General features: G+C 44.5%; 1 protein-coding gene across 4 annotated transcripts in view; it reads right to left on the reverse strand.

The window, feature by feature from the left end:
• Positions 1-287: 287 nt before the first annotated feature.
• Nck2 (NCK adaptor protein 2) overlaps positions 288-20,485 on the reverse strand; it is a 144,247-nt gene continuing 124,049 nt past the window's right edge. For all 4 annotated transcript variants that reach the window (XM_046423303.2, XM_046423300.2, XM_046423301.2 and 1 more), the window contains exons 4-5: positions 17,165-17,886; positions 288-1,620 (exon numbers count right to left, since the gene is read on the reverse strand). In XM_046423303.2, coding sequence (XP_046279259.1) covers positions 1,426-1,620; positions 17,165-17,886 — 917 coding nt within the window. In that variant the 3' untranslated portion in view covers positions 288-1,425. The remainder of the gene's footprint in view (positions 1,621-17,164; positions 17,887-20,485) is intronic.

Consider the following 20,485-nt stretch of genomic DNA (forward strand, 5'->3'; position numbering starts at 1 on the left):
CGAGTGTGAGAACTCTGGCTGACAACAGTCCAGTGAAACATATTTCTTAGCCAATAATTTCCAAAGAGTAAAGATCAAGTTTGACATTCTGGGTTCTCATGGGAGTTCAACTAATTAGAGCTTAGTATTTCAATATACAAAAATGCAGCAGTAGAAAAAAGAAAATGTGTAAGAGTTAAATGCACTAAAGGATGTCCTTTTGGTGATGAAGGTTTAATAAAACACTGCCGTCATTATTCACCCATAATTGAGTCAATTTTTCCCCCAAGATAAATACACACACAGTCTTGTCATAATACTTCTTTTTTATTACAATATCCAAAAAACTGGGTATGCAAGTTTAGGGGATCTCAAGACCCCTTCTTCAATTGTAGGAATGTGCCATCTCAAGACTGTATATTTCAACTATAAAGAAGTTCAAATGTAAAGAAAAAAGAAAATGCAATTTTTTCATAAACATTCTGTGTCTTTTACTACCAATCACATATTCTTTTGTAAACCCTGAAAAATTTCCCTGTAAAGCAAATTATATATATATAATATACATGTATTATATATATATATATATATATAGTGAGTGTGTATAAAGTATTCGTATCTCCCCTTCCCCGAAGATCAGCTGTTTTCCTTAATCATCTGTTATTAGTGTCAACAAACGGCTACAGATACATATTACTCTGAGAATTAAATACATAATTGTGAAATTCAAACAAGCCAAAGGGCGAGAGGAAAAAGCACTATGCGGATGGCACATCTGGGGGTCAATTACCAAAACACGTCTCTTTCTGCATCACCGGTTCCCTCTTCTGTAGACTGACTCTCACAGAAATTCTCTTTATTGCAAGCACAGCCTCGAAGGCACTGAGCAGTTTCCTCACTGCCACCAACGCGACGTTCCAGTATTGCTATCCTCAAATGCAACTGCTCCCTGCACAGCCTGGAGCCAGGACCCTGAAGGAGGGCCGCTGGGTGGGCCCCGGGCCCCTGCCACCTGGTCCCCAGGGAGCTAGAGCTCAGGCCATTTCATCCTGAGTGTGCTGTGGTTCACTCACACGCTGAGCGCAGCCCGGTGCCCCCCGACTGCCCCCGATGTCGTTGAGTGGGGAGTTCTGAGTGTGACCGATTTGAACAGACCACGGCTGTTTCCAGCTGAAAAGGAGTGAGGTGGGCAGACACGCCCCTCTGCCTCCCGTCCTCTAGAGTGGCCCAGGAGGCTGTGGGCTGGGCGTGGCCGTGAGGGCCTTGGGTGGCGCAGGGGAAGAGGCTAAGGAGGCCGATCGGGATGAGTGCCTGGCACGCGGAGCTGCAGCAGGACGGCCGGGTGGGCGACCGCAGGGCTCCGGAGGGAGGCGAGGGGGCAGCGCAGCCCTGGAGCTGGGGCCCGGGAGGCTGGGGCCCGGGAGGCCGCCGCCGCCGCCGTCACTGTCACTGCAGGGCCCTGACGAGGTAGAGCCTCTCCCCGTGCTCGCTGGTGAAGATGGGCGCCTTCTTGTAGTGTTCCACCAGCTCGTCCATGCTGTGGAATCGCCGCTGCCCGATGCAGTAGACATTGTCCACGAGCTGCACCTTGAAATGCTTGTTCTTCCCTGACGCTTTGAGAGACACGGAGAAGTCACTGGGCTGGGGAGGAAGCAGGAGGAGAGTTACCACCGGGCACAGAGGAAAACGGGGACGGCCCGACCCTTAACTATGCTGGGGCCCGCGGGACCCGCCTACTAAATCCAGATCCCCATCCAGCTCACCAAGCTGGGTCTCAGGTCACTATGGAACACCCTGCCTGATGACCAGGTGACCCAGGGGCCACCAAGATCGCACCCTCCGAATCACAGACAGATGGAATTTGGCCTAGCACAGCTGCAGTGCTAAATGCTTGTTGGCTATAGAAGTAAGACCAACCGTGCTCCCCGGGTGCTGGAGGAACATGAAGTGTGCATTTCCCAGACAGTTTGTGGCAAACTAGGAATTACTCAAAGTAGTTTGCCTGCAAAGCACAGCTAGAAATTTTACTTCTATTAGAAATTAAGCCATCGAAAATTTCTAACTCTAAGCTTTTAACAATAAATACTTGAAGGACAGTGAAAAATTCTGGTGACATTTGAATCATACTTCATCCCAGAGGGGGCTGCACCAGGGTTTGAACACAGATTTTATTGAGAAATGTTCAAATTCTGTATTATATTACATTAGTGCATTACAGTATGTTTTAGAAATGTCATTATTTTTATTAAAATTGGCCTTTTATTTCATTTACTGAAAAGCATACAGGAAGGACACTAAGAAATACTCTTTGTAAACCAAGAAATATTGATCAGTTTAACAAGTAACAATTATGTATTGAACCCTGGCTATGCTCCATGCCCACACAGCATTGGACCTGTGTGTGCACACATGCAGGTGTGTCTGGGATGTAAGCTCTGTCCAGTGGCACTCCGGTGGGGAGTGAATCCCCACTGGAAGTGAGAGGGAATCCTGAGTTAGGGAGATAGCTTTGTGTGTGCGTAAGAGGATGAAGTGTGTGTGAGCATGCCAACCAGCCCATGCTCAACTATAATATATCAAGCCCCCGTTATGTGCAGGCAGGTGTTCCAAGATCCCCAATGGAGGCCTGAAATTGCAGTTAGTACCAAACCCTATATATGGTCTTTTTTTTTTTCCTTTACAGCCATGCCTATGATAACATTTAATTTAGAAATTAGGCACAGTAAGAGATTATCAACAATAACTAACAGTGAAACAGAATCATTATAACAATGTATTATTAAAAAAAAAAAAGTTAAGTGAATGGAGACTCCCTTTACTCAGAATACCTTATTGTACTTTCTTCTGCCTTTTCACTTCAAAAAGGCACTTCACTGCTTCTTCTTGGCATACCTGAACTGCCAGCATCACTACTCTTGCTTTTGGGGCCGTTCTTAATTAAAACAAGAGTTTCTTGAACACAAGCAATGTGATACCTTGATAGTCCATCTAATAACTGAGACAGTTACTAAGAAACTAACTGGTGGATAGTGTATACAGCATGGATACAGTGGACAAAGAGGTGACAAGTCTCGCACAAGATGAAGAAGGATAGTGTGAAATGTCATCATGATACTTAGAATGGGCAATCTAAAACTTAGGAATTTATTTCTGGAATTTTCCACTTAATATTTTGGGACCACCATTGACAGGGTAATTGAACCCAAAGAAAGCAAAACTGAGGATAAAAAGAAACCTACTGTATTCTCAACAGCCCAAATCAACAGTTTAACTAATCACGTGACAGTACAATTCTCAAATTATGACTATTTTCATGGTGAACAACAAGAAGGATACAGTTAGCTTCAGTATTCTCAGTGCTACCATCCAAGTTAGTTGCCATGTATAATTCTGAAAATAAAACAAACTAAAACAGATACTGCCCCAAAGATATATCACCTACTCCCAAAGCCTGGGCATGAGCATCATCATCCTCACTGTGACTCTGTCACCCACCCCAGTGAAACAGGAGAAACACATGGCGAGCCACAGCACTGTGTACAACAGCATACATGAAATGCTCCACCCTCTCCTAAGGCTCCAGGTTTCCCCAAGTTTTACTGCGCTTCCAGGTCCCTTGATGTTCATGTTCTGTAAGTATGTGTGCGTTTTGTCAGAAGCTGAGCCTTTAAGATGCAGGCGTCTCACTTTGAGGTTTACCAGGAGCCAGGCCTTGAGCTACTTTGATAGATACTTTAATCAACCCACACATAAAGCAGCCTGGTTTTTAGTGGAGGTAGGAGTGAGTCACGGTAAATATGCGCTACACCTGATGCTAATTAAGCTAAATGATCAACAGATGACTTTCTGAGTGGGGAGATTTGTTTAATCTGAGCTCCTCAACTTAACCTCATGGTATGTGTGCACACGTGCTCTTGCGTGCACATGTGCGTTACAGCAGTAAAAATTGATGTAGCAGAAAAGGCGATTTTTAAATTCATGGGCTCCTGAGCAGAAACCTTAAAGACACAGCACCAACTTACGTCAAACAGGAGTGCTGAAAGCTTAGGAGTGTCCTTTATTCCGTTTGAGCAAACAATCCTTAGGAAATCTGACAATGAATAATCCACACTAGCCCACACATTACAGGGTGAGTATTTCTTATTCAAAATGCTTGGGACAAGAAATGTTTCTAATTTTAGAAAAAAATGTGGAATCTATGCACATGCATAATATATGAGTCAGATTTTCCATCGCTACGGCCAAAAGACAAGACCAATATAGAGGAAAAGTTAATTGGGGTTCATGGTTCAGAGGTCTCAGTCCGTAGATGGCTGACTCCTATAGCTCTGGGCCCAGAGTGAGGCAGAAGATGAAGGTACAAGTCCTCTGCTCACTAGGGACAAAATATAAAACCCCTAAAGGCATGCTGTTAAGGACCTACTTACCAGCTATACCCTACCTGCTTAGTTACCACCCAGTTAATCCACATCAGTGGGTTAATCTACTAATTAGGCTACACCTCATAATGGAATCATTCCACCTATGAAAATTCTTGCATTGTCTCACACATGAGTTTTTGGGAAATATCTCATATCTAAACCATAACACATGATAAGAACTCTTGGGGATAAGACACAAGTCTAAGCACTAAATTCATTTATGTTCCATGGATATCTCATATACATAGGAAAATAATTTTATATAATATAAAATAGTTTCATGGTGTGGAATTTTTCACTTGTGGCTTCATGTTAGCAGTCAGATGGTTTCAAATTTTTTAACCTGTAAGACACCCTTAAGGGAAATCTGAAGGCTTCTCTAGGCATGTTCCCAAGACCAACAGCATAGCATCAGCACCACCCAGGAACTTGCTAGAAAGGCAGATTCCCAGGCCCTGCCCCAGACCTGCTAAAGCAGAAATTTATTGGGTGGGGCCTGGCCATCTGTGTTGCTGTGAATCTGATGTAGTTTGAGAACTGAAATAAAATTTATGCCAACCACCAGCAGTAATGGAAACACAGACAAATGTCCAAAGCCACCAGAAAAAGTTGTGAATTATTAATGGGCAAAGAAGTCCAATGACAGACGGTGTTCCATGTCACCCCAGTCTGTCATGGCTTTCTGATTCTGTTCAGACATTCCTTGTGGGGAATTTCCCCTGATGGGACAGCTGGGACACACGGGAGCAGAACACTGACATCTCTTCACTTCAGATGGAGCCAGTCCCTCGATCTGCTGGAGAGGGAGTGTCTCGAGACCTCCAACAACTCTGGCCATGGAGAGTGCGAGGCAGGGAACAGCTCCCTTGAAGGCAATGCTGTCAGTCCTGTTCTCCCCATCCTTCCACGCCGGGTTTTCTGAATCAGACATGGGGAAATCAGAGGAAAAAGAACCATGTCACATGCAACTGCTCAATGAGCTGTAGGGTACTGATAGTAGGATGGAGTACTCTAGGTTGAAGCATGTTTCTGAAATGTGTGATCAAGATGCAGGCTGAGGCTGCAGTCAGCAGGCTTGACTGGGGATGCTCACAGGAGCCATCCATGGGCATTCCGGTGGGGCTAGTTGAGTATCTGTATAATATGGCGGCTGGCTTACTCCAGATCCAGTGACCCAAGAGGACACCATGATGCCTTTTATGTCCCAGTCTTGGAATCTTCTGCCACATTCTTTTCACTAGAAGTGAGATGCCAAGTACCGTCTCTGCTCGAGGGAGAGGATCAGGCTTCAAACTTCAAAGAGAGGGGTACTGAAGACTTTGTGGACCTCTTTTTAAGCCATTCAGATACCGCACTTGTTAAACTGTTCTATGGATGGACTAAGATGTAACTAGACTTAGTCTAGCACCTTCTTTTCTATTTTGAAACATCTACCTTCTCTTCCTGTTTAACTGCCCCTCTGTACTTGCCCCTGCACTTCCTTGAGTCGTTCCCACCCTTCCCTTCTCTCAACACTTACCAGGTACCACTTCTCTTTGCTGATTACTGCATTAATTCTTCACATTTTCCATAGTTAGACCACTTCTTGTTATCTTCTCCCATGACTTGGAATTGTCATAGGAATGAGTTTTCTGTTCTCATACTCCAAATCAGATGTTCTGGAGAGTTAACAACTGGTACAACATATTCATTCCTCTCTTCTTTTTAGGAAGTCATTTTCCAAGTGAAATCTGCAGATGACTAATAGTTTGGTAGAAAACCAAATTCTCCCAGGTTCTTTATAGTTGTGTTTTTGTTCAGATTTTAGGTCCCCTATTCAAAGATAATCCTTCCACGTGCAAGAATCTGATTTAACCTTACATCTTTGCATTGGGCTCAGATTATCTGGTGTTCAATAAATACAATGACTCAGGAATTTCAATTTTGACCTTTCACTATTCATTCATTCCTTTAAGTAATTCTTACACCTTATCTCTCTGCAACTTCTGCTCACAAGTGATTGTTTTTAGACCAGATCAGAGAATATGCTCAGTGATGCTGTCTATAGGATCAACTAGTTCCTACAGCTTCACATCCAGGCCCCAAATACTTGCTCAAAACCACCTTAGTGTTTTTATAAAGTAGATAAACTGGTTAGGTACTTTTCTCCCTCACTCAAAATTTAATTGAGGGAAAAAAACGAATGCCAAGAACAGTTTTTTTTTTTTTTTTTTGAGAGAGAGAGAATTTTTTTTTAATGTTTATTTTTTTAGTTTTCGGCGGACACATCTTTGTTTGTATGTGATGCTGAGGATCGAACCTGGCCACACGCATGCCAGGCGAGCGCACTACTGCTTGAGTCACATCCCCAGACCAAGAACAGTTTTTAATACCCTTTTTTTCATCCTTCAGACCTAGGAACTTGAGTGTTAATGTGGTTTTCTTCTAAGCATGTTGGCCTGGAGGAAATAAGAGGGGAGGGAGGGGTCTTGCTCCCAGGGGTCTCTCCAAAGAGAGGGAAGCCTGTTGGTTTCTTATCAAAAGCGGCATCCTTCTTTCTTCCAGTTCAATAAATGCACATTTTTCTCTTTTTCCTTGAGGAAGGCATTTGTTTGTTCAGAGAAGTGGTTCGCTGACCCCCTTCTCAGAATGAGGAACCAGTAAGTGAAAGGCGAACTGTGTTGCACTGAGAACTCTCCTTCTGTTCCTGGCTCAGAAAAACCAGCTTCCAGGTTTACTGTTCTGTCAGGTCACCTCCCTAGCCGTATAATGTAGCCTCCTTTAACTCAGAAGGGACTCACTGTCTACACCAATGCCACTGGCTGTCAACTGATACTACTCTCCGTTTCTGTATCAGATTCTCTCTTCCTTATCCCCAAACATGACCTGCCTCACTGGCATTTTTTAGTCTCCTATAAACGTGTCTCTGAAATACTCCAGAGGTCTTAATCAATTCACAAGTGATGTGATGAAATATTCATCTTAATAAATAAAGAAAAATCAATCATCAATAGAAAAATAACCCTTAGAGTCCCATTTATCTTATCTTCAAATAAATGAAGCTTTGTCCACTTTCAAATTAGGGGGTACAGGTGTTCATCCCCCCGACCTGCCCCCAGTAACGCATTTCCTGAAGTTCAATGCAAATATCTCAGTGGACAGACCCTTAGAATATTGTCCTTTTCATTCTTTTTCTTCTCATGATGTCATACCTGGTGGAACTAAATGATAATTCAAGCTAGAATTTTACTGTATGATCCAACAGTTCTCAAAAGGGCTTGAATCAAGACTCAAACTCTCAAAACTGAGCATCAGAATTGCTCAGAGGGCCCCACCCCAGGGCAATCTGGGCTTCTAGCAGGTTCCTTGGTGATGCAGATACTGCTGGGAGGGGATTACCTCCAATTACCTCCATGAAGGCTGAAGAGAATGTTCCCCCATCTGTTTGAGGAAGTGCCTCTGCTTGATTCTGGCATACATCCAGTATCTGTCCTTTAATTGGGATTTTTTAAAACGGTGAAATAGAATGCAGTGGGGAAGGCAGGTGAGCAGAGCATTTCAAGGATTCCACTGTTGGTTCTTACACTCTGAACCCCCTTTACAACGAAGGGCTTTCTGTTATACACTCCAAGGGGGCGGGAATGTGACACTGGGCCTCACCACCCTGTGCTGCTCTTGCTGTGCCAAGGAGGCCAGCTGAGGAAATGCGCAGCCACAGGGCCATGACACTTCCCAGATAACATCACCTACCAAACAAAAATATGCAACGAAAGGTGAGAAACATGAGTTAACTCAGGTTCCCTGCTGAGGCAAATTAAAACCACCTCACGCCCTAGAATTACTGTTACTACAAAAACATAAGACAGTAAAACAGAGGTGGGCAAGGACGCAGACAGGCAGGAATGTACCATGGTGTGGTCTCGGTGGGAAACTGTGTGGCAGTTCCTCAAGACACTGAAAAACAGAAGTCCCATTTGCTCCAACCATTCCACTTTGGGGTATATGTGTAACAGAAATTGAAAGCAGGGGCTTGAAGACATATTTAAATATACCCACGTTCATAGCAGCATTGTTCACGAAGCTGGAAGGCAGAAGCTAACGTGTCCACAGGTGGTGCACACACAAGGACTTTTATTCAGCCTTAAAAAGGAGGAGCATTCTGACACATGCCCCAACTCTTGAGATTATTCAAAGTGAAATAAGCCAGACACAGGAAGAAAAATGCATGAAGTTCCTGGAGTAGCCAAGCTCAAGACCGAGAGTAGAACGGCACTCTTCTTGGGGAGAGGGAGGAACCGGCAGATTAGTGTTTAATGGGGATAGAGTTTCAGTTTGGGAAAACGAGAGTCCTGGAGATGGATGGTTATGATGGTTGTACAACAATCATTGTAATGAACTTAATGCCCCTAAACTCAAAGATTTTTTTTTTTTTTGTACTAGGAATTTGAACCCAGGAGCACTTTACCACTGAGCCACATCCCAGCCCTATTTTGTATTTTATTTAGAGACAGGGTCTCACTGAGTTGCTTAGTGCCTCACTAGCTTGCTGAGGCTGACTTTGAACTCGTAATCCTGCATAGCCTCCTGAGCAGCTGGGATTACAGGCGTGTGCCACAGTACCTGGGAGAGACTGTGAAAAAAAAATTTAAGTATGTTCTGTTATCATGAAAGAATTATTGATAAAGGTTGTGCTGATCTTAAAAGATTTGCAAAATTGTGATGGAAACATCAGGAAACCAAAGTCCCATGATGGGCGGGGACACTGTGTGCTTCCTGCTACAGAAGCCACCAGCAGCAGTGGCTGGTGGGCAGTCTGTGGCCAAAGGAGATGCTGAAGAAAACAGGAAGCACAGACTCCGAGCCATGCTTCCTAGGGAGGGCACAGCCGTGATAAGTCAAGCTCTGGTCTTGAGATCACCTGTGGCACTGGTGACTAGTTTCTGTTTTCCCTGGGGATCAGGGGACAGTAGGAAAACTGACCCCGGGCAATGCTCCCTAAGCTTTCTTAGCATCAAAGCCTCAGCTGGCTGATGGGCTGCATGTTCTTCTCTGAACCTCTCTTCTTTGCCTTTCAAAAATGTTGCAGTGACACTGATTGGCTCAGGCTGGGGTACTTACTGTGCCTGTTTGGAGTCACTGATGTTAACAAGATACTTTAGAGGCCATCTCTGTGAGACAAGCACTTTCCTACCATACGTCTTGAGATCAAAATGTAAACATTGCTTGTGAAATTTCTTCTATGAATGGCAAAGCCACTGTTTTCAAAGGACACTGGTAAAGCACAGGGCACAGATGCTAAGAAGCAGCCATGTGCACCCGTCCCCCAGATGCTAGCTGTGCTAGAAATGCTCCCCAAGGGCCACCAGGACCAAGGCCTCATGTTCCTTCACTGGAGACCACAGTGGATGATGCTTCCCAGAAACACCTGATGAACCCAGTCACTCACTCCAAACACACCCTCAGCAGGAAACCCTAAAGACCCACCAGGTACACCTGCCGGGCCCTTTGCTCATCTCCCATTCTGTACTTCTCTGCATGTGTGTTAAAAAAAAAAAGGGCAGTTCAAAGAAACTCTGACCATTTCTTTGATTTCATCTCACTGCTACTCTAAGCAGACTGATCATCAAATTGCTAGGGAGCTAAGCCTTTAACCTCCTCTGTAAACCAAAGAACGATTTGAATCTATAAGACAAACACACAGAGTTTTCGGTAGCCATCGCTAAGAACTCAGACCAAACCACCAAAATCCTCAGAGGGTTTACACTGTAAGGGGTGGAGCAGGAGGAAGGGGCTGTGTTCTAGAGGCAGCGAAGGTCTGAACACAGGAGATCCTGGAGACAGAAGCCCAGTGTGGCAGGAACACCTGTGAATGAAAATGACGAGGCACTGGAGCCTAGGTGGACCGCTGGAGCAACCAGGGGCCACGCTCTGCCACCAGCCATGTGTGGTGACGGGGATGATGGGCAACGCCCCAGAGCTAACTGCAACCATTCGGTGAGCCAGTTTACCCCTACTCACCTGAGGTCTGAGTTTCAGGAACACACTGCTGTCTGTTCTGTTTACTATATTTACTGCACCCACCCTCAATACAAGTAAAAGCAGAGTGAGTACTACAGGCTGAATACCCTCACTGGAATACTGAAGACCAGGAATTCCACATGTACAGATATCTGCACACACATAAGAAGAATCTTGGGCTGGGGATGTGGCTCAAGCTGTAACGCGCTCGCCTGGCATGCGCGGGGCCGCTGGGTTCGATCTTCAGCACCACATATAAAAATAAAGATGTTGTGTCCACCGAAAACTGAAAAATAAATACTAAAAAAATTCTCTCTATCCCCTCTGTCTCAAAGAAAAGAAAAAAAGAAAAAAGAAGAATCTTGGAGATGGAACACCAAATTCATTTCTGTTGCATATACACCCTAGACACAAAGCCTGGAGATAATTTTAACACACACACACACACACACACATTTATGTATGTATTTTTTGGCACTGGCATTGAGACTTCAAGTGGTTATGTGAGGTAGGGCAAGGAACTTTTTCACTTGTCACCCTGTCACTGCTCAAAAATTATCAGACTTTGGATTTCTGGGTTAGGGATGTTTAACCTGGGTTTATTTCTTTTACATATAATAGAGCACAAATAAAACTCGATCCAAAAATTTTCATAGGAAAGGATGGTTTTAAGGTCAAAGTCTTCAAATTCTCAGGTGTATTCTGCATTACTGAAAGGCCAGTTCCTCTCTGCCTGCTCCTTACGTGTGATTTTAGTCCCAGTGTGTGAAGATGACAGGCAACTCCACCCAGGACTAGCATATCCAGGCCTCCGGAGAAAGACCACTGGCCCAGAAGAAACCACAAATAACATACTCATCAGGTTTGCCACTGATTACATCCGAAGAACTCACCATTAAGTGAGACTCATGGCTTCTTTAATAGGTGGTGTTTCAGTAGTGAGTACTGAAGAGCTAGTGGGACTGAGGGGCAGGGGTCTGTCTCTAAGGGTCTGGCTCACCTGAGCATCCAGTGAAGGAAACAGGCGATGAGCAGTGAACTCCTGAAAGAGTCCACACTAAATGATCTTACAGAGCCTTCCACTTTTAAGATTAAATGGGTTAAAAGTTAGAAAAGTAGAAAAATTCAGGCTTAAAACTTCTCTTTGGTATGGGCAAAAAGCCTGACGATTAAAAATAACTTGCTAGCCACACCACTTTGGAAAAGCTGTGTGGAGATTCCTCAGAAAACTTTGAATGGAACCAACATTTGACCCAGCTATCCCACTCCTCGGTCTATTCCCAAAGGACTTAAAATCAGCACACTATAGTGACACAGCCACACCAATGTTTACAGCAGCTGAATACACAATAGCTAAACTGTGGAACCAACCTAGATGCCCTTCCATAGATGAATGGACAAAGAAACTAGTATATAGACACAATGGAATATTACTCAGCATTAAAAGAGAGTAAAATTATGGCATTTGCAGGTAAATGGATGGAGTTGGAGTATTATGCTAAGTGAAGTAAGCCAAAAAACTAAAGGCTGAATGTTTTCTCTGATTAGTGGATGCTGATCTATGATGGGGGTGGGGGGCAAGGGAAGCATGGAGGAACTTTGGATTGGGCAAAGGGGAGGGTAGGGAGGAGTTATGATAGGAAAGATGGTGGACTGAGATGTACATCATTACCCCAGGTACATGTATGATTGCACGAATGGTGCGTCTTTACACTGTGTACAACCAGAGAATTAAAATGTTGTGCTCCATTTGCGTACAATGAATTGAAATGCATTCCGCTGTCACGTACAACTAAGAAGAACAAATAAAAAAAATTTTTAAAAATAATAACTTGCTAGCCAGGTGCAGTGGCACACTCCTGTAAGCCCAGTGGCTTGGGAGGTTGAGACAGATGGATCATGAGTCCAAAACCAGCCTCAGCAACGGCAAGGTGCTAAGCAACTCAGTGAGCCCTAGCTATCTCTAATAATTAAACACAAAATTGGGCTGCGGATGTGGCTCAGTGGTTGATGCCCCTGAGTTCAATCTCCTGTACCCCTCTGCCCCCCCAAAACTTGGTATCTTTCAAACAAGAGAGATGCAAGATACGACAGGCACTGCTCACAGTAATCTGCTCTTCTTAACATTAACTCAGGTGTGAGGAAACACCTAGAGGTCCCAGTGCCAATTCCCAGGCCAGGGGAACTGATTAGTAGGTCACTGAAGGGCTTCACCCAATTGCATCTCATCTGCTGAGCTGGCCTGGGAGCAGCTTTACACTTTGCTCTGGCAATTGAGCTCTTTCCAATTCTCCAAAAGAAAATATAGATGATAGTTTGTTTTCAAACTCAAAAGAGTAAAAAGAAAAGTTATAAGAAAAAACATTTCGGGAGATGAGTTCCACTCAACAAGAGCTAATAGTCCTACCCAAAATTAAACCTTAAGAAAGTTATAATTTTCACCTTTAAACATTTTTTAAACAATTCTTAGAAATGTAGTATTGTGCAGAAATTGTCTTTTAGTTAACTATTATAAACATGAATAAAACCATTAAGAATGTAAAACAGCAACCAGAGGTTTTCAAAATGTGGTCCCCAGACCTTAAAACTGCTATAAAAAAAGTATAAGCCATTGAGAATGTAAGTGTGGCCCTCAGACCAGCAGCAGTGTCACCACGGAAATGCATCCAAAATGCAAATTCTCGGGCCCAGACCTTCTGAATCAGGAATGCTGTAGGTGGGCCCTGGAAATCTGTTTTAACAAGCCTCCGAGGGATTCAGACACATACTACAGTGTGTGAATCACTGTTTATAGATGGATTATGAAACTGTGTTCAGCAATGATTTCCATAAGAAATCTTAAAACTAGAGCAAGAAACTCTTCTAATTCTTTTATTTCCTGGTCAAGTAATATTAAGAGGTTTAAATAATAAGAGGAACAAAAGGCCCATCTATTTTTTGTATGGACAATACATGTTACATTTTCCTAAGCAAGACAGTTTTTCTTTTCTGAAACAAACTTGTTGTGTGACCCCCCCCCCCAAAAAAAAAAAAAGGTATCTAAATACTTACTGTAGGCATGACACACACAAGGGAAAACCCACCTTCCTCAGGATGTCAAGTCTTACACAGGGACAGGACCTCCTAAACCTTCAGCTGAAGCTATTCAGCACATGACCTTGGTCAGCTCTGTACCTTTTCAGACCTCATCTTACATGTGACCTGTCACTTTCTCAACCACCTTTGCAAGGATGAGAGATGTAGTAACTGAGAAAACTAAATACAGCTCACACAGCTGGCCAGAAATCAAGTTTATTGTGAGTACAGCTTCCTAATGGTATCCAAAGAATCCATGTGGACATGTATGTAAGGTGAGTGTACGGGGCAGGGGGGATATCTGAATTTTCTAAATTCAAGAGGTTTAGTTCACAGGTAGAGGTCAGATAATTAAATTAAATCTGAGGAAGAAACAATATTTCATCCCCTTTAGCTGCTAAGGAGAAATGGTGGCTGGAGATGGGAGAGGAGAATCAGAGGAAAAGAGGCCGAAACGAACACTAGCTGGTAGGTGTGGAGGTTCAGGTTGGGAAGGAGTCCAGCAGGTGTGCTTGGTCCTTCATTCCTTGATGAATCCAATGAACCTTGCACCTTCCGGACACTGGATAGACAGCACAGATATGGCAAACTTCTTCCCTTGTTTTTTTCTGAAGTATGCACCTCTCTCCTCAAAAAGCACAGACTTCTTAGTGCTCAGAGATGGCTATATTTTTGTTCTTCAGAGGAGAAAAATCGTAGCCACTTTAAAATGTTAAATGTCTTCAATCAAGAGTCTAGCTCCTGTATATTTGCAATCTCTCAGGAAGCATTTGCAAATGATACACATCCTGAAGATGGGCTCCACCAAATTATGCTTTTCAGGGGTCAAGAAACACCCTTGAAAGGAAGTCCCTGGCCAAAGATTACAAGGAAGAAACAGGAAATGATATGTAGATATGTGCCTATGAGTTCTACAGGAAGTCTGAGCCCCTTAGACACCCTGTTGTCCCCATATACTTTGACAGGCAATTATGTTACATGATGAACCAGGCTGCAAAATATAGGCTACCCCTGAGAAGAGCTGAAATGACAGGAAAATAAAATAAAAGAGAGAGAGAGAGAGAGAAGGGGGGGGGGAGGAGGGAGGAGGGAGGAGGAGGGGAAGCAAAAGGAGGTAGTAGAAGACAGAAAATGAACAAGAGGGGATTTGTCCACTTGTCCAACAGGAAAGATCTTACGCAGTTGCAGATGACAGCCGAGAACAGTCCTAGTTATACACAAGAAATGCAGCAAAACTGGCCTATTCTGTCAGCAGTAAGGAAGCAACACGCCTTAGAGCCCCTGCAGCATCCCCTTGGCACGAGGCATGCATGCTAACAGCCGAAAGCAGGACGTGTTACAGCACGAATCATGAGGACAGGCTGACCTGCAGAACACAGGGAGCTGCAGGCCAGGAAAGAGCTGCCCCATAGGCAGAGCTGATACAAGTCCCAGCAGAGCCTCGGCCCGTTCACAATCAGTGTGTGCTACCTCAGTTTCCTAAGGCAGAGGTAAAAAATCTGGGAAGGTGTCCATAAAAAGAGTTCAAACAAAATGTGAACAATCTGTACTTCCATTATTTAGATAAAGTTTGCTTGTTCTCTAAAAAATGTGAGATGGACAAGGCAGTGGGGTATATTCAAGTTCTGAGAAGGAACCTGGATAATACATGTCCCTCCTTATCAAAAAGGAATTTGTCCTGCAGTCGGATGGTGATGACTACCTGTATGCATTCCACAGAACAGCAACAGTCTCTCTGAGGCCCAGCAACCCTGGAGGACACTTTTCTCACCCACCCTCTTTCTCAAGACTTCCCTACGCACAAAGAACAAGGAAGGGGACCAGTGCTTCCGCACTGTGAGCTTTCTTTTGCTCCCCTCCCTTCCAAGAAGCCTCTTCAGACTCAGCTCAGGGATTTATGTTCTGACTCTGAGAAGCACTCTGGATGCAGCCCTTTACATTGGAATAGATTTTTGAGAATTTTCTTCTCTAAGTTTTTGCTCCACAGTTAGAAACACTGCTGTCCTTAATTTCCTGAAGGCCTTGAACACGATCTTAAGGGAGCCAGGCACAGAGCTTGCGTCGCGTGAGGACAATTTCACGTGATGTCTTGCCAGAAATGATAAAACATGGCAGCTTGATAAGCAAATCTCAGAGTTCAGATTTCAGAAGTAGTTCGACTTTCAGCCTGCCTGTCCAAGCACTTCTAAGGCCACAGCTGACCCTGCAGAGATGCTGACACCATAAACGGGTCTGATTTCCACCACCAGGATGCCCCTTCTGCTTCAAAGGACAGATCACAGTTGCTCCTCTCTCTGAAGGACTGTGAACTGTTCTCAGATCAGTCCCAGGAGTTGTGGATGTGCACACACTATGGTATTAACCTATTCAGAGGATAATCATAGCTGAGTACACACGTCCACACACACACACACACACGCCTTATGGCTTACATTTAAAAGAGGAAACCGAAGTCTGCTAGAACCAGTAAAACTCGAATACGCTGGACACTATGCTCAAAACTCTTGTTTGGTGAGTCTTATTATATAGAAGGTATATTTAGAAAGATGTCTACAAAAGCAGTTAAGTCTTTCCATAAGTGCACACAAGTAGTCTCCCTTGTATGGTGAAAATGGTCTGGTCCTTCCAGGCAGGCCCACCCCAAACAAAAACCCCCAATCGGCTGCCTGTTGGAAGTGGATCCGCTGCCACTAGGCAGGTGGCTTCATCCATTAGGTTCCCTTCACACCCACAAAACTCATCTCAGTCAAGCACTGCAGTTTTCTTTTTGATTCAGCTTGTAAGTGCCTTAAAACCTTTTCAGAGATGAGCTCGGTGCCACTGCCTGCAGCAGAGATGACCTTGGGATTATATGCTTTACAAAGAAAAACTAATCGACCAACTAAAGGCTTCTCCAGAAACCAGGTGCCTGTCACGCAGAGAACCCTCTGAGTGCTTTGGACCCAGACAGCTCCAAACTAAGTCAATCACCAGGCCCTTTTTCATGAGCAGAATGGAAAACTGGTAGAGAAAAGCATGTCTGAGTCTCTAAAATAGAAAAAGGGGAACCCAGTAAAGGGGAAAAACAACTTTCATGAACTAAAACCCACTTTACTGACCCTCCCATCTCCAAGAGAGCAAGTGGTTACCCGGGACAGATAGTACAGCGAACACAGGTTTAGAAAAACTGTGAGTAGCGAACCTTATACCAAATCATATCCATTCTGCTTAATATGAAGCCTCAAACACCCTTTTCTATTTCAGGGACATTCACATGCTTTGAAAAGGGAATGGCTCACAGGAGTTTTACTGTGCAACCTACATAGAGCAGTCCTCCTCTGGTGGGGGCATTTTCCAAAACCTATGGATTCTTGAAATCTCGGGTGGTACTGAGGCCTGCTACGCCTGTTTTTTCCTATATGAGATAAAGTTTAACTTGTATATAACAGAGCTGAGATAAAGTTTAACTTGTATGTTAAGCATGGTAAGAGATTACTAACCAACAGTAATACTGATCAATTATAACAGTGCGCTATAATAAAAGTTAACTTAAGACTTATGAATAGTTTATTTCCAGAATTTTTTGGGAAGCATTTTCTGACCTCCGTGGACAGTGGGTAACTGAAACCGGGGATAAGGGTGACTACGGTACCTTTACTGTTTTCTCCTGGAGCTGCCCAGGCCGGGCAGAGCCTGCAGCGGAGGGCACTTACCGAGGACTCGCTGTCTCTAATGAGGAAGTCGCCCTCCACGCCCCGCTCGTTGAGGGCGCACTCAGCCTGGTGCCGCGTCACGTTGCCGTAGTACCATTCCCGGCCTGCGAAGCGCCCGCTGGACGAGGGCCCAGTGTAGCTGATCTGCGGGGCGTGCGAAGGGTGCAGGGCTGGCCCGTCATTGAGGACCACCACGTAGTTTTTGGGGACCAGGCCGACCTGACCCCGGGCGTTTTTGCATTTCCACCACTCTGGGTCGTTCTCGGGCTTCTCGATCACCTCCATGGTCTCTCCTTTATCAAAGTTGAGCTCCTCCTCGGTGACGGAGCTGAAGGGGTACAGCGTCTGCACCACGTGCAGCACCCGGGCACCCTGGCCGTTGCTCAGGGAGGCGCCCTTCCGAAGGCTCAGGAAGCTCGGGGACTCGGCGGCAGCCTCGTCTGCCTCCTCCAGCACATAGTTGGAGGGGAACCAGCCAATCTGCCCGTTGAAGCTGCCCCGCCACCAGCCGTCACTGCATTTCTCCATGACGGTGACGCGCGAGCCCTTTACCAGGGACAGCTCGTCCTCCCTCTCGGCCACGTAGGCGAACTTGACAAAGGCAGGGATGTTGAGGTCATAGATGCGGTCAGCGCCACTGCCATTGGAGGGGTATTCGGCGTCCGTGCTGGGCGTCGGCGATGCATCCCTGGCGCTCGGCTTCCTGCGGGTCTTGCCGAGGCCTGTGGAGACACAGCAAGGGCTCAGTGGGCACCAACTCCTACTCTACAGCCTCCGGTGCACCGCCCTGTGTCGGTACATCAGGAGGCAGCATATGGACTGCTGCAAATGACAAAGACCATCTGAAAAATAAAATGCTGACAGCTGCATGGTGAAGATGAGACTTAACTAGAACTGACCTACCCTTTACGCATTAAAAAATGCGGGAGTACCTCTAACAAAAGATAACAATAAACACCCTGGAAAGCTTCGTTTAACTCTGAAAGGACTATTCAGTTTTATAGAAACCCTGGACTTGTCAGAGGGAAAAATAAGGTATAAATGTAGGCGCATTTCGATGAAATATCTTCTGCATTCTTGCCAGGCAGGAAGTGGACTGAATGATCTAAATTTAAAGACCCATTCCAACTCTACCTGGGTCAAGTCTCAGTCAGCAGAACTTGCAGTCTCTAGCCTGCATCCCCTCCTCTCCACTCCTGGGCCAATCTGTCTTCCCAGGCTGCCTGGTGGCATGCTGGCCCTTCTGAGCAGACACCCAGAGACTTCTTTTATTCCCCTTCTGTACTTTGTCTTCTCTCAAAACAGTGGCCTAGTTTCCCAGTGTTGAGTTGAATTAGAAAAAATTAGCTGATGTGTTAAATTGGAAGCAGAATTTTTCATACTGTGGTTCAAAGCCCACAGGTGGGTCACTAAATTGACTGAATGGGTTGCAACCAGCTTGCAGGTATATACTGGGTTTAAGGGAATAAAACAGAAAATCTCCAAGTGCATCAAAAATAGGACAAGGTTGGTTTCCTTAGCCACATGTGTGAATCAGTGTCAACTTGCAATGAGAAACATATTCCTTTCTGTGAGGAAAAAAGTGTGAAAAGCCCGAAGGAAAAAATGTTTTAAACTAATCAAAATGCACAGAATTCCAGAACATTCTAGGGGAAGAAAGCATAGTGGTCCCTGGAGCTGGGGACAAACCATAAACCCAGGGAGGGCTGGCCTTGTGTCTCAGCTTTTCCTGAGATATGGCTGCAGGCTCACCAGTCCTGTTCAACCCTTAGTCAAGGTATAGGTTTTGATGGTATGGAAACTACAGGCATTTAAGGTTACCTTTTTCCCTCCAAAATGTTACCAAAGGATTTTAATGGGTAGCTTATCTCCCTCTCCTCTTATTCCTTAGCCTGAAGTAAAGACAGGCTGTTCTTAAGGGCTAATTTTCCTTCCACCACATTGCTGGGGCAGGAGGTCAAAAAAGTTAAAAGTTGTCTAGTGAGCATCCTCAGCTGTGCAGACTGGGGCTGCTGCCCCAATAGCAGGCAGCCCAGGCCTGAGATCCTGCAGCCGTGGACACAAGCCCAGCTCAGAGCCCGGAGGCATGTGGGAAGACATGGTCACTCACATGGGATTTAAAGTAAATACACCAATTCATTTGAACTAATGGGTGTTTGCTGCTTCACAGACAGTAAAGGGTGAGCAACTCTAATGCAACAATCTGAAACCCAAAGTGCTCCAAATTCTGAAGCTTAGCATCAATAACATGCCACAAGCAGAAAATTCCTCACCTGACCTCATGTGATGGGTCAGTAAAAATGCACACACTAAAAAATATCGTATAAAATGTTCTCCAGGTCATGGTATAAGTTGTACATAAAGTACAAATAAATTGTGTGTTTAGTCCTATCTGCAAGATATCTCATTATGTAGATACAAATATTCCAAAATCCAAAATAAATCCTAAATCCAAAACATTTTTGGTCCCAAGAATTTCAGATATGGAATACTTAAATTTCTGCCCAGAAGACAGCACTGCCAGAAGCTCATCAAACAGGAAATAAAGACCCTCACCAAAGAGCAGGCTGAAAGAGCATGACCAAGCAGAGCAGCATATAACTTTTATAGATATCAAAAATGTCAAGAAATAACATTTAGAGCCAGAAACAGTGGGCCATCCCTGTAATCCCAGCTACTTGGAGGGGCTGAGGCAGAAGAGTCACAAGTTTGAGTCTAGCCACAGCAACTTAGCAAGACCCTATCTCAGAATAAAATAAAAAGGGAGGAGGGTGTAGCTCAGTGGTAAAGCACCCCTGGGTTCAATCCCCCAAGCACTGCAAAGAAAAAAATAAATAGGAATATTATTTTAATAAACTTTGTCAAATGTGTGACTCATAAAAATGACTGGAGAAAGTCTTGAGAGAACAAGTTTCAGAGTACACATCAGGACAGAATGATAGAGGAGCCCGGATAAGGAGAAAAAAACAATACAGACACTGGCCAGTGCAGTACGTCTTTGAAGATACTTCAAAATTGACTTGTTGATTATGCTACTTCACTGCTTTGTTTCAAACCAAAATAATTTAATTTGGCCATGTGTGACTCTGAATGAAGACAGTCATACTTCCTGCCCTCCTAGAGCTCATGAAGACTACAACACTCTACATATCAAACATGTGAAGCAAAAACCTGTCTGGCTCCAATGTGACCTTACAGTCTTTGAGCCCCTTTTAAGGTAACTGGAATGACTGCCAGCGCAGCCCTGGAAAGAATCCTGAGGCCAACACGTAGCAGTTGTGTGCTCTTGATCAGATTACTTATTAAACCTCTGCCTTTGTT

This window comes from Marmota monax, unplaced genomic scaffold (assembly GCF_021218885.2).
Source record: "Marmota monax isolate L192 unplaced genomic scaffold, Marmota_monax_Labrador192_F-V1.1 WCK01_AAM20220418_F8-fsc00271, whole genome shotgun sequence".
NCBI lineage: Eukaryota > Metazoa > Chordata > Mammalia > Rodentia > Sciuridae > Marmota > Marmota monax.